Raw genomic sequence first — 15,202 nt, 5'->3', positions numbered from 1 at the left:
TCTTGGCAACAAGTTTGCATTTTAAAAGGAGGCCTTTGGGGCAGCTAGATGGTGCAGTGGATAAAGCTCTGGCCTTGGAGTCAGGAGGACCTGAGTTCAAATCCAGCCTCAGACACTTGAAACTTACTAGCTTTGTGACCCTGGGCAAGTCACTCAACCCTGATTGCCTTACCAAAAAAAAAAACCAACAAACAAAAAAACCCCCCAAAAAACAAAAAAATAATAAAAGGAGGCCTTCACACCAAAGGAGTAACTATTACAGTGGGGTATCAGGCCCACTATGGGCCAGAGGGAGAGAGACTTGGGGTGGGGCAAGAGGCTTTTGACACATCTTATTGCTCACATCACACCCCATAGTTGCCTTCCTCTTCCGCTTATGCATAGGGCTGAGTGTATGTATGTTTGTGTGTGTGTGTGTGTGTGTGTGTTGTGTGTGTAAAGACTGCAAAATCTGGCCTTAGGAACATCCATCAATAACTGAACTTTAGGTTCAATAACCATTCACAAATAATTCAGTGGCTTTTACGTGGTTCCCTGTCTTGTGGACCATTTCACCACTAAATGAGCCACTTCTCATTGAGAGGAAATGGAGGTCAGGAGATTGTATTTTTTTTTTTTTAATCCAGTGACCTCCAGGTTGTCTGGGTCTGAAGCCCAGGAGGCTTCAGTATCTGGCCCAAGATGGCAAATGAAAACGCTTGTGTATTAGAAGAACTATAGGATATGACTGTTCTTGCTTATTAAGGAGAGACATCCAACTTCTGATCCAAGGAGGAAGAAATCTTTTGGACTTCGGTTTCCCTTAGATTCTGAAAAGAAAGCATTTCCACAGCAAAGGAGGTGGCATGAAGGGCCAGTCTAGGAGTCAGGAAGCCTAAGTTCTACTACTGCTCTGCCACTCACTGTAACTAAGTCCCTTGGGAAGTCACCTTCCATCTCTGGACCTCAGTTTCCTCATCTGTCAAAGGAGGGGATTGGACTAGAGAATTTCAAGTGTCCCTTCAGGCTCTGATACTTTTTGCGGATGGTGAGTTTGTGGACTGCACCCCTTAGGAACCAGGCAGCCTTGTTCCTCTTTGGGAGGCTTCCTTCTTCCCATGGCTACTCTTTCCTCCCTCCCATCTTCCTTCTCCCAAAGCCCTCACCCCCATGAATGTGTTCATAAACTGATGGGTCCAGTACGAAAGGCTTGTTACCCTAGACTTATATTCAAAACAGATTCCAGAGGTTAAAAGGCGCAATCATTAAGGCAGTTTAATAGATTCAATATTTCACTTGTATTTACTGATTCCCTTAAGGGTCCTGTGAACCCTAAGGCATCAGAAAACAGGCTGGGGGTTGTTTGTCTTTGATTAAAAAGTCTGGGGTAGGCTACCCACCCTCTGTTGCAAAGGACTGACATGCCAGGAACAAGGGCCCATTTTTTCCCCTTTGGCCTGGGTCTGCAATGCCACAGGGCTGTGGCCTAGCCAGCTGAGGAGAAGGGCGAAGTTCATGAATAGCAAACCCCTCAGCTTCACCACCTCTCCTTTGGATAGGGTTCGGTCTGTACGATGTCACTGGGGTGCTCTGAGATACATGCCCCATTGATCTCACTGAGTTTGTTGTCTGGCAGGTCCTCGGGCTTGGTGCAGAGTTTCAGGGCCCTGGAAATGAAGACATCTAAGTCAAATTGAGGGTCGGCCCCACTGTTCCCTTCCTTGGGGTCCTTGCGGTGCTGGGGTGAGGAGGGCAGGCTCCGTTCCTGGATCTCAGGGAGTGGACTGGGGCACTCAAGGCCGCTCTGGGTGCTCTTCACCCATTGCGCAATCTCCAGGAAGAGGTTAGATGGCTCCTCCTCTAGGGAGAGCTCAGTGGCTGGAGTGATAGCTGTCTTCTTCCAATGGGACAGGTCTAAGATGAGCTTTGGCTCTGAGTAGTGATGGGGCTTGTTGTCCCTCCACAGTAACTTATCCAGGTAGGATGGTGACCCCACCTTGTAGTCACAGGACCGCCCACAGTCAGAGTCAAACACTCGGTCCATGGATGAGTGAGACTGCTCCAGGAATCGTTCAGAGCTACTCTGGGAGTATTTTCGTGGGTCCACCTGGACCTCTTCCACTATTGACTCGGAGCCTGCGCGGGGGTCCCGCTGCACCTCACTTGTGTCGAGGTATCTGTCCTGCCTCCATTCCAGATCAGAGGACAGACTGACTTGATACCTAAGAGAAGACAGATAAAGAGGATGAAACAAGAAGCTGAGAACCAGGTGGGATTGTTGCTAGAGAGAAAAATGCCACTAAGTATTGCTGAACTCTCCCTTCTAACTCCTTTGTGGACCATCTACACTATACCACTAAACATCTATTCATATACATACCATTTTGTATGATTCTTTGATAACTTCTTCTAAAATCAAAATTGCAGGATGTTGGAGCTGGAAGAGACCTAATTCCCTTCCCTTTATAGACAGGGAAAGTGAGGCTCAGAGAGAGGAATGTTCATAGGTTTGTAGATTTAGAGTTGGAAGGGACCTTATAGGTGATCAAGTCCAACCCACTCATTTTACAGATGAGGAAACTGAGGCCCAAGAGAACTTAAGTAATTTGCCAAGAGTCCTGTAAGGATCTGAGGCAGGATTTGAACTCAGATATTTTGGAGGCTAGGCCTAACAATCAGGTCACTATACCCTGCCACTTCTCAATGTGTCATGCCCAAGGTCACACAAGTAGCTAGTGACACAACCAAGGCCACAACACGGGTCTCCTGACTTCTAATCCAGTGCATAGTGTCCTTTCCCCCACCCTGAATTTCCCCCTGCTCCAGTGGTTGAGTTGAAGTCCAACTAAATTGCAAACTCATTGAAGGCAGAATCAAGGAGTTTAGGCTTCTCTTTTGTCCCCCTCCCTACTCCCTATTCATAATACAAATACATACACACTGTACCCAGTACATGGCTGGGCACAGAACAGGTGCTTGGTACATCTTTTCTGATTGCTTACAGACATCTTTGGGAGATACTGAAGGACTTTAGGTCCCTAGCAGTTTTCATGGTTTCTTTAAAGTCCAGGAAAGATAGGACTGCTGAATGGAAGGAAGAACCAGGCAGACAGCACCAACTGAGCTCCTGCTATGTACATACTCCTTGGAGGAGTATAACTAAAATAGCTGGTAAGTGAATAGGAAAAGGAATATGTCTGAAAAATACACAAGGACAAGTGGAACATGCTATTTTCTTTGTGGGTGATGAGAGACACTAGGGAGGCCCCCATATTTCCTCTACCCCACCATTAGCCCCTGTTTCCTTTGGGTTAAGTAGTGTTCCCAACCAGGGGATCTCTGTAAAAATGCACCAGGCCATACATTCAATCCAAGTCCCATAGCAGGCATGAGTTTCTTAAGAGATGTAAGAGATGGAGCAACAGGAAAGCCCAAGGAACCTAGATGGTACTATAAGGGGAGGAAGAGTACTGGAAGGGAAGATGGGGTCACAATTCAATAAATATTTATTTAATACCTACTATGTGAAAGGCTCACTGCTAAAGGCTGGGGATAAAAAAATAATGTTCCTCCCCTCAAGGTGCTTGCATTCTACTGGAGGGATTAGGGTTCACTATGCATACAAATAAGTATAATACAAAGTGAATTGCAGGAGAGAGCACTAAGTTGGGAGATCTTCATGGAAGAGATGGCTCCTGAGCTGAATCTTTAAAGAAATGAATGCAATTCAACACACATTTTTAAAGCACTTACTGATACCAGGCACTGTCTTAGGTGCTGGATTCTGAGAAGTAGAGATGAGTAGGGAGCACATTTCAGGCATGTGAAGATACATGGAGGGGAGAGATGGTGTGTCTAGAGTTTAGGAAGGGGGGGAGGGGTAGGCAAATTTTATGGACTTAGTTATTTTGTCTGAGGCCAGCTCTGAAGACCTACAAAAGCATGGAAGAAACAGCCTGGAGTGGAGTCAGGAGGTGGGGGCCTAGTCTAGGTTCTTCCATTTGCTGTGGGCACTACTTTCCTGCTCTGAATGTCAATTTCTTAATTTGTAAAATGGGAGGATTACATCTCCTTCCTTCATCCCACTAGCCAAAGTATTACTACTACCTCCAAAATATCATTTGAGGCAGCTAGGTGGCATAGTGGAGAGAGCTCCAGCCTTGGAGTCAGGAGGACCTGAGTTCAAATCTGGCCTCAGACACTTGACATTAGGTGTGTGACCCTGGGCAAGTCATTAACCCACCTGCCTCACTAAAAAGCAAAAAAAAAAATAAAAAAGGAAGGATTTGACCAGATCATCTCTAACAAGCTTTCCAGATGTACAAAAGCTGTCGCTCCACCCTCTGTCTCTGACCTGCTGGTTCTGTAGCATGCACTGTTGGGTCACCTCCTAACTATGGGAGAGATCACTGTATCTAGTCAGCCCCTGACCCATCACACCACACTCTAGCCATCTTCCTCCCCATCCCCATCTCCCACCCTTTTCCATCTTTGGCTCTGGAAATAGTAATCAAATTTAACAATACGATTCCTGGAAAGTCCACTTAAACTGATTGCCCTGTGCCTTCACTCACCATCCCCTATAAATTCCCTGATCAAATCACACTTCTTCCCTTTTGTAAGAAAGTAAGTGTATAAGTTCTTTGAGGGGAGGAATAATCTTGCTTTTTGTATTTGTATACCTAGCATTTAGAATTGTGCTTGGCACATAGGAAGTGTTCAGTAAACACCTTTTAACTCATTGATATATGATTCTAAGAATTTGTCTCAGAGCTATGTGTCTCTCAGAGTTGTGGCGGTCACTGACTAGAAGGTGAAGAAAAGGGTGCAGCTGGAGGCAGAGCTTCTTAATTAATCTAAGCTTTCCACATGATTTATGAGTCACTGAGTCCCAGAAGAATTGCTCTGATGCACATGAAGGGGCTTCAAAAGCAACAACAAAATATCTCTCCAAACATAATCTGCTCAACAAAAGGAAACTGTCCCAGCCTTCCCTTGGAAACCCCCTACCCTGTACCCATCATTTGTCAAATGATTCAAAAGGACACTTTAATTGTCTTTCACTTATGTAACTAGTTGTCAGTTCCCCAAATGTAGTAGGACACCCACTTAGGTCTCTTGTTCTCACTTCCTCATAGAGTTCTAGCTGCCAGAATGATGTCTGCTTCTATTTTTAATCCCTGAGCTGCCAGAAATCCCTGACCCTTTCCCCTTTCAGGATTTAGCAGACAAGCACTTATAAAATCAGAAATGCTGGAGACAAAAGGCACCCTAGAGATGATTAAATTCAAATCCCTCATTTCACAGATAAGGAAACTGAGGCACAGAAAGTGGCATTACTTACTCAGGGTCACATAGCTAGTTAGTTGTTGAGCTGGGACTAAAACCCAGGTCTCCTGACTCCTAGGCTAGTGTACCTTTCACTACTCCATACTATCTCTCAAGGCTGAATAACCTCAGGAGCACTGAGCTTTTCCCAAGAAGGTTCAATTTCATTCTGGCATATGTCAAGACTCTCATTTCCATTCCTCATTGGAAATCACATAGCAGTTCCTATGGGAATTTTATTATCCTTAGCTCACAAGACCAAGGCCAAAATAAGACAGCTTTTCTAACCTTAGACTTTGAAGGACAGAGCTTGGAAACCCAGGGGTCTGGAACAAAAGAATGACTAAGGAAAAAACTATGTACCTCGAGACTCAAGTTTGCTCAACCCTCGAAACACCACTGTCATAACTGATGAGATTTCTCTAGAGCAGGGAGGAGCTGACAACTTATTAGTGGAAGCATGCCAAGTGGTTGTCATTCTGATGGCTGGTGTGTGTGTGTGTGTGTGTGTGTGTGTGTGTGAGTGTGTGTGTGTGTGGCTTTATTGGGAGTCCAAAGTAGCCAATGGGCCTAAGGAAGGTTTCTTTGCTCAAAAATCTCTTTTCTCCCACATTGAACAATTAGAGAAATGAACTGAAATGAACAGGTTTCTCAACACTGAAACCACTCAAGGGAGAGAGTTAAAGTCTCATAGACTAAGATCTCTTAGACAGGGATTGCAAAGATCCTATGGTTCATTTCCTTTATTGTACAGATGAGAAAATTGAGACCCAAGAATATTGTGACTTGGCTGAGGTCACCTAGGAAGAGGGCAACAGAGGCAGGATTTGAACCCAGGTACTTTGCCCCCACAGTTCATTCCACTCGACCACACTGGTTAAAAGGTATTTGTTATTTAGACTGGTAGAGCACTATAAGACTGACAAGACACTTTTACATTCTTTATATGACTTGATCCTTACAACAATCCTGTTAGGCAGGTAGCCCAAGCTTTATTGGCCCTATCTTATACATGAAGAAACTAAGACCCAGGGAGGTGAATTCCATGGTCACACAGTTAATATTGAAACTGTGTCTCTGCATTCCAGGTCTAGAACTCAACATCACATGGTGTTCTCTCAATCAATCATGTACACCTTAGCATGAAGAGATTTTAATCAGATAATCAGAATGAGATCTGTTCTGCTAACTAGAGTAGCAGTGTTCATTAGGAGAATGGGGAGGAAGACATTCTCTTCTAACAATGGACCCTTCAGGAGAGGACTTGCTTGGGGGAAGGAGAGGCAGATGTTTCAGTAGAGGGATTTAAGCATGAAGAGAGGAGCATGAGAGGGCTGGGCACCTCCTAAGCAAGCAAGTTAGGATGCAGGCAGTGGGAGAGGGCACATAAAAAGTGGTAGGAAAGTGCCAAAGATGAACTTTGCCTCCTTTTAAATTTCATAACTCTTTGGTCCTCGTCATTGGCATATGCTGCTTTTGGCATATGGACAATTGAGGAAAAACAACATATGGCTAGGTTTAAGGAGCACCTGGTCTTTGAGGAGATCAAAACATTATTATGATCAAGATATCCTTAATGCTTTCACCATGGGGTTGAGAAGACAGATATTATTCTTGTTGTTATTTTTCCGATGGAGAAACTGAGGCTCAGAGAGATTAAGTAACTTGCTCAAGGTCACTCAGCAAGCTAGCATCAGAAAGTCAGATCTAGAATTTGGGTCTTTTGCTTACAGACTAGGGGGTGGTGTCTGTGTTGTGTCATTTACCAGACTGACTCTTCTCATGTGGATCAAATATCTCTAACATCTAACATGTAGGAAGAAACGTTGAGATGCACTAATGTGAACAAAGCCATTGGTAGCAGTATAGATCCCCAAGACAAGCTACAGAATCTTTCTGAACTCAGCTATGAGCAAGCAGCTGAATTACATCATGGCAACCAAACATGAGAGTGAGTTGCCCCATTTTCTTTCAAGGCCACTAGGGAGCCAAGCCTCCAAGTCAGTATGAGTCTTGCATAGCCCTGAGTGATTTTAGAAGAATTTACAGTTCATACTTGCTAAAGCTATATTTGTTTTAATCAATAGAGTTGTTCCATGGAACAATTGTTCCTGGGTAAAATTTGGCACTTTCTCATCTTTTTAAAGTTCCTTTCCTGTTTCATTGCACAGTGGACTCTGTTCCCAGGTACCCATCTTGCTTTTAGCTAGCTGTCATCAATCTTAGAGAAAGGTACTGAGGGTATGTTCTCCTTCTCTCTCTAAAAGGGGACCCTGTGCAATGGTCCTCAGATTACTAAGAATTTACTACTTTACTTGTGGGTAAAACCAGTTCTTTGAATGAGTAACAGCTTCATTCTTTCTCATTACCCACTGTCAAGGATAGATTTAGCCTGAATCAGGTTAGAAGTCAATTCTGAGAATACTCAAATCTTTGCATTGGAAGGATCCTCAAATGCAATCTAGTCAACCATACTGAAAAGATGAAGCCCATTTGTCCAAACCTGTAATAGCAGCACTCTAACTTGTGGAGCTCACTACTTAAGGAGCCCCTCCAGGGATGGGGATGATTCTAGCCTGAGTCACCTGCCATTTCTCATCCAGTTTGCCTTGGGACCAATGGTATGATTTTGTACTGTGATTGGCTAGAGCTGGGGCATCATTTGTGGTCATTGAACAGAACTTAGCTGACTGGCTCATCAGCAGATTTAATTGGCTGCCTTGGTGGCATTAGGATAGTGGTCTAGCTTGTTAGGCTAACCATTGATGCATTATGTTAGATTCTGCCAGCTTCCTCACCGGTAACACTTAGCAAGGCTAATCCCTAGATCCTGTATCTCCTAATACAGGCAACTCCTGAGGTTACTCAATTAAAAGTGGAAAATTGTACATGATCAAAAGCAAAGGACTTCCCTGTGCTTAGTACAGCTGCAAATTCAAATTAGCTCATGTTTGTATAGTGCTTTAGGGTTTACAAAACACTTTCCGTATAAGAGCCCTGCAGGGTAGGTAATAGTTTTTTTATCCCCATAAGCCTCTGGGATTCAGAAGGTTAGATGACTTACTCAGGGTCATGCCAATTAACAGGCATCTGAGCCAGGATTTAATTCAGGCCTCTTGACTTCAAGCCATGTGCAACCACCCACGCCCTTCTGACATACAAAACTGGAGGGATAGGCCTGCCTTAGAGATCAGGTACCAATGTGCAGATTGTTCATCCCCTGAAAAGCCTTCCCCTTTCTCTCTCTGCCAGCTCTATCCCACGTAGGTTTCAAAACCCAATCCCAGTTCAAGTCCTGCCTTTTTTGAGAAATCTTTCCTGACCCTCTCATCCCACTGTGCTCTCCTTCTCTTAGTACCAGCACTGGTCATTTGCACCACTCACGTAGCACTTTTCATGTGCAACCAAGAGTGTGCTGGGAAATGTTTAACAGCCAGCTACACATGGCACGCTTTTATATTTAATCTGCATTACTGACAATTTCTTTATCGCTTTTCTTAAGTCTAGACAATCGACAAGACAACAAATCAAACCCCAGTTTTCCAGCATTTACCAATTTCTGAGGTTCTTAGCTGGGGGCAACTAGGTGGCATAGTGGATAGAGTGTCAGAACCAGAAAGATTCATCTTCATGAGTTCAAATCCTGCCTCAGACACTGTGTGACCTGGGGTAAGTCATTTAACCTTGCTTGCCTCCGTTCCTCATCTGTAAAAATAAGCTGGAGAACGAAATGGCAAACCACTCCAGTATCTTTGCCAAGAAAATCCCATGGGATCACAGAGAGTTGGACACAATTTTATAATGACTTAAAAAAATGCTCACACTGAAAATTTAACAACTGGCTCTCAGAGCCAGACCCAGCAGGCTACAGCACACCCCTGCATACAAGCTCATGACGTCTATCACAAGGCAACTATGTGAGGGCAAGGGCTGTATCTTATTCCTGTCCGTGTTCCCCAGAATGCCTAAAAGTGAATGTTAGAGGTGTTCAGGAAAGACTTGTCGGTGATCAATTTCTTAAGCTATTCTTTTGCATTTTTATCAACTGGATTGCAAACTTCCTAGGTGGGGGAGGGGAATGTCTCATGCCTGTCTATATCTTCCAAGTACTCAGCACAAGGCCTTAAAAATAAGAGCTTGCATTGGTGTTGTGTTTTCACAGTTTTCAAAGTGCTTCCACATCCATCACCTTGTTGGATCTTCACAACAACCCTGTGAGGTAGGCAGAGCAAATAGTATGATCCCCATTCAACCTAGAAGGAACTGAAGCTCAGAGAGATTAATCAATTCACCCAAGGTCAAACAGCTAGTGAGTGACAGAGCCAGCATCAGAATGGAGGGCTTCTGCCTCCTTGTCCAGGGCTCTTTTCACTCTAGATACTCTGGAAATATTGTTTGAATGTTGGACAGTTTATTCACCCCAGCACAGACAGTTAGATGGAGAGGACAGTAATAAAAATAGGTAGTGGCTACCTAGTTCAGCCTTGAGAAAGGTCATCTGTCCATTTGCTCATAGTAAGTAATTACAAGTTGGGAGAGCAAGAAGAACCATGGACTTTGTTTACCTGATTGTGACAGTCTGGGAGAAAGGCAGAGAGGATGAGCCTGGCTGAGGATGGGGGAAGAGATGTACATGGACTGTGCAGCTCTAAGGTCATCTTCCAAAGGCTGCTGGAATGTGTGACCAATGAAAAGGAGGATCTCCAGTGGCCTGGAGTTAGGTTGGGAAGGTAAGGTAGATGGGTGGAAGGGGGATGTAGAATCAGGTAGGACAGTTGCTCTTAACAACAGCATTGGAAACCAACAATACTGCACCTGTCCCAGGTGGAGAGCTGACTCTGGTTGGCTGCCATCAGCAAGATGTCGTCAATCTCATCCTCAATTCGGAAGGGCTGCTGGGAGGTAGGCTCATCCTCTGGGCATGAGTATGGACTCATGTAGGGGTGCTGCAGGCCCATTTCCGCTGTTAATCGGTCCATGGGGTTGAAGGTCAGGATCTTCTCCAGAAAGTCGACAGCTACAGGAAGTAAAGCAGACCAGGATATAGCAGTCATTGATTGCTCCTTACTAAGCTGAGAAAAGAAGATTGTGAACATATAGGGTCTATGGGACTTTCCTTTAGAAGTGGTTGGCAGGAATGAATTTGAAGTGAGTCTCCACTAAGGACAAACTTTGCCTGGAAATGGAAGGGATGGGGAATGAATGGACAGATGCTGGATGGAGGGGCTGCAAAAGGTTGAAAAATAGTGGATTAAGTGAGTACTTCTGAAGTTCCAAATTATTATTTCTTCCCTTGTTTCTCCTTCAATTTCTGTCTTGGTATAGTGGAAAGATGACCACCCTGGTAATCAGAAGACCAGGGTCATTTGGCTTTGTCATTTGCTAGCTGTGTGACCAAAGACAAATCAGTCCTCTTCCCTACTAAGCTGCCAAGTTTGTGGGCATACTGATGGTGATGATGATAGCCAGTGCTTATATATCAGGATATATAACACTTATGAAGTGCCCAGCATTGTACCAAGCACTTTACAATCATCTCATTTTATCTTTACAACAACCCTGTGAGGTAAGTGCTATTATTATCCCCATTTTGCAGACAAGGAAATTGAGGCTGAGAGAGGTAAGTGATTTGCCCAGGATCACATACCTAGTCTGAGGCTGAATTTGAACTCAGGTCTTCCTGACTCCAAGCCTGGTGCTCTATCCATTGTGCCATCTAGCTGCCCAAGGTCCCATGCACAGGAGGGTAAGTGCAGGGAATAAGGCTGGGACACACTTTGCCATTTAACAATTTTGTAGAGGGTTGACACCAGTGTTAGGAGCATCAGTTTCCTTGTCTGCAAAATGAAGTGTTTGGACTAGATGATCTCTAAAATCCTTTTTTGACTTTAACACTTTACAATTCTTTAAAATCCTTTTTTGATTTTAACACTGTACAGTTCTTTCTGCCTTGAATCTGGGTCTCACTTTCTTAGTCTTCCTGCCTCCACCCAAAAGTACTTTTCCAATAGTTTGCCAAGTGCCTGAAACTACACCACTAGAGATTCGTACCAATTCTCTTAGGTTAAGGCATTTTATCTTTAGGAAACCTCTATTAAAAATGGCAATTCTTCTGGGAGGGGTGACACATTAGGCTATCATACATTAACACATTTCAGGGGTTTGTCAGCAGATGTTAAAAAGCATAAAGCAAAGGTCTGTGGGAATGGGAACAGGATGAGTAAGTTTTGAAGAGGTGGGAGTGAGGAGTGAAGAGTGAAGAGGAAAAAGGTCTCAGCATGAGGTGCTTCTCAGCATGAGGAGTGTAGGCCTGGGTGTGTTCTTTCAGTGAAGGCCTTTGGATATCCAGGGGTCAGTTTGAGGACACTGAGTGAGCATCTGGGTAAGTGATGCACTAAGAATGAAAAGAAGCTTAGGACAAAATGTGCTCACTTCACACTTTTACTGAGGGCAGGTAGCCTATTAGGCTCCCCTTCTTCTTCCCCTTCCTCCTCTCCTCTCCTCTGCTCTTCTCTGCTCTCCTCTGCTCTCCTCTCCTCTCCTCTGCTCTCCTCTCCTCTGCTCTCCTCTCCTCTGCTCTCCTCTCCTCTCCTCTGTTCTCCTCTCCTCTGCTCTCCTCTGTTCTCCTCTCCTCTGTTCTCCTCTCCTCTCCTCTGCTCTCCTCTGCTCTCCTCTCCTCTCCTCTGCTCTCCTCTGCTCTGCTCTGCTCTCCTTCTACAGAAAGCACCAATGGTACCTGGATACTGACGCATCTGGCATGATGGGACTTGCCCTGGAATGTGATGGAGAGTATGCTCTTCAGGCCATCCCAGGGCCAAGTTTGGTCCCCAGGCAATAATGTCTCTGTACTTGTTACTTACCAGCTCACCTCTTTCTGAAAAGGCCGCTTAGAGCATCATGTAGCTAATCATACTACAACTCAAGGGGAAAGGCAGGAATGGACCTACACTCAATCTCAGGTTTGTCTGCCCTCCAAGGAGTCTTTGAGGAGGCAGCCAAGCTGAGAAGGGGCGTCTCAGCCTGGAGCCATTAACCTGCCACTCATTGTTGTCCTGGATCACTTTACTGAGGGTATTCATCAATGATTCAGGGAATCAATGGATTCAGAAAACTGCTGGCCTTCTCCAGAGGCTTCAGTGCCACTTCTGTAACACAAGACTCTGGGACTGAAGGACACACAGTGATACTTCAGTAAGGAGTGCAGGGAGGGGGCCGTGATTGGGCAACGTTCTCACTACAAACCAGGCATCTCCAGATCTCAGGGCTACACAGCTTCAATGACAACACCTGACATTTCTACAGAACCAGAAAGAACTTCCACGTCCATTATCTCATTTAATTCTCACAATAGCCCCTAGCCTTACACAGGGCAGGAATTATCATCTCTATTTTGCAGAAATGGGAATCGAAGGTTGGAGAGAAGAGATAACTTGGCAAAGCCACACAATATATAAGTATCAGGATGCGTCCAGTATTAGTGCACTGGAATGGGAGTGAGAGGATGGAGGCTCCAGGCCCAGTGTTGTCTCTCACACACTGTGACCTTGGATAAAGTGCTTAACTTCCATGGGCCCTTGGTTTTTTCATCTGCCAAATGGGGATAATAATGTTCTTGTTGAGTTGTTTCAGTTCCGTCTGACTCTCTGTCATCCCATTTGGGGTTTTCTTGGCAAAGATACTGGAGTGACTTGCCATTTCTTTCTCCAGCTCATTTTATAGATGAGGAACTGAGGTAGAATGGGTTAAGTGACTTGCTTGGGGTCACACAGCTACTAAGGGTCTGAGGCTGGGTCAGGTCTTCCTGACTCCAGACCAGGTGCTCTATCCACTGCAGCACTTACCTGCTCCTAAGATAATAAGGGTAAGAGGATATATAGGATCCTGGATTTAGAGCTGGAAAGGACCTGAGAGATAATCCCATCCAATCCTCTCATTTTCTAGATGAGGAAACTGAGGCACAGAAAAGTTAAGTTACCAAAGGTCACATAGCTAGTACCTGAGATGACATTTGAACTCAGGTTCCTCCTGACTTCAGGGCTAACACTCTACCCACTGTACCACCTATTTCTGTACAGATAAAATGAAATTTTCTTTTTCGACTGTATGTTACAATGAGGAAACTCTTCTACTAATGCAGATCCACATCTTCTCTGCAACCTATACTTTTAGTGAATTGGGTGCCTGGGGCACTGAGAAGTTAGTAACTTGCCCAGGGTCACACAACCAATACGGGTCAAAGGTGGGACTCCTGACTAAAACGACTGCCATCTTGCCTCTTAATGCCCCCCAGGCAACTCTCTAAGATGACCATTAAAAGACTACAGAGAAGGTGCAAAGCTTCTGTGGTAGAAGATGTTTCTTTATTGGGAGTTCCTTATACTATTGTCTGGTAAAAAAAAATCTATCTTATTTTATCCTTTTATTTATAGGAAATGAAGATTACAAATGTACAATTACTTTACAAAATTAAAAGTGTAATACCAATGTAAAGCCCTATGATTATTATTAGCAGCAGCACCACCACCAACATCAGAAGCCCAGAACTGGACAGGCCCCTAGAGGATCTCTAGCCTCAGTCCTACCCAATGCTGGAATATTCTCTACATGTCCTTCTGAGACATCTGGTCAGTCAGCCTTTGCTTGAGCTTAAGGCTGTATAGCTTGAGCTATTACTGAATAGCATTAAATATTAGAAATTCTTCCTTATATTGAGCCCCAAGTTTTCTCCCTTTAATTTCCACCCACTGCTCCCAGGTCTCACTCTGGAAATGTAGAGAACAAGCCTTTGCCCTCTTCCACACGAGAGTCTTCAAATGTTTTAGAGCTCCTGCTCTGCCCTTCCCCCAACTCTTTTCTCCATAGTAAACACCTCTTGTTCCTTCAATCAGCCCTCATTTGCCATGGTTTCCAGACCTCCCCACTGCTGTGGACATGCTCCAGTTTAATTTTCTTAATGCCCCTTTATCCCAAGGCATTGAAGCAGATTGGGGTCATTTTTCAAACTCTGAGGCAGGCAGGGGATTTTCACTAGAGGCAGCACTGCTATTTCTGGGAATATAAGGTGTGAGTCCGGTCAGCTTTAACAAACATCTGTCAGTAAGGCAGATTAACAACAGGTGGCAACCCATGCAAAAGGACCTCTTTAGTAAAAAAAAAAAGCAATAATAATTTGCCTTTGTTGTTGTTCAGTCATGTCTGACTCTTCATGACTCCATTTGGGGTTTTCCTGGCAAAGATACTAGAGTGGTGTGCCATTTCCTTCTGCAGATAATTTTATAGATGAGGAAACTGAGGCAAACAGTGTTAAGCAACTTGTCTAGGGTCACACAGCTAGTAAGTGTCTTAAGTTGGAAATAAACTCAGGTCTTCTTGACTCTAGGCCTCACACTCTATCCAGTGCACCACCTGGCTGACCCAATTCACCTTTACTTAGTGCTTTAATGTTTGCAAAATGTTTTCTTTACAGAAGTCCTGGGAGTAAGTAGTAGAATCATTATTATCCCTTTTCTGAAGATTAATAAGTTAAGGTTCAGAGTTAAATGACTTGCTTGAGGTCACAAACTAGTAATGTCAGCACTGGAATTCAAACCAAGGCCTTTTTACTTCAAGCCTAGTGTTCTTTCTACTGTATCATGCAGTGTCTAGTCATTATTATGATGTTGTTTATAATACAAAATGGAGCTTGGGGGGTCTTCAGACCTGAGAGGTTCTGGGGAAATTACCCCTTTGATTGAGGGTCTCCCTCATTTGGGGCCATCCCCAATTGTCCTTGCCACTGGACTCTGATGACTGGAGGAGACAGTGAGGCTGATGACTTTGCACAGCCCTCTGATGTCATTGGTCCTCTTCAAGAATGAAGGACAAACAACAACGAACAACAACACTCCTTTGATTT

At 44.3% G+C, this 15,202-nt stretch overlaps 1 protein-coding gene across 2 annotated transcripts in view; it reads right to left on the bottom strand.

Moving 5' to 3' along the window:
* Nucleotides 1-209: 209 nt before the first annotated feature.
* MAPK4 (mitogen-activated protein kinase 4) overlaps nt 210-15,202 on the bottom strand; it is a 223,736-nt gene continuing 208,743 nt past the window's right edge. For both annotated transcript variants that reach the window (XM_027868975.1, XM_027868976.1), the window contains 2 exons: nt 10,123-10,324; nt 210-2,201 (listed from right to left, as the gene is read on the bottom strand). In XM_027868975.1, the coding sequence (XP_027724776.1) occupies nt 1,517-2,201; nt 10,123-10,324 (887 nt within the window). In that variant the 3' untranslated portion in view covers nt 210-1,516. The remainder of the gene's footprint in view (nt 2,202-10,122; nt 10,325-15,202) is intronic.

The sequence above is a fragment of the Vombatus ursinus genome, unplaced genomic scaffold, assembly GCF_900497805.2.
Source record: "Vombatus ursinus unplaced genomic scaffold, bare-nosed wombat genome assembly UNPS02014791.1, whole genome shotgun sequence".
NCBI classification, from domain to species: Eukaryota; Metazoa; Chordata; class Mammalia; order Diprotodontia; family Vombatidae; genus Vombatus; species Vombatus ursinus.
Note: the sequence above shows the minus strand (reverse complement) of the source record. Positions and strands in the feature narration are given on the sequence as shown.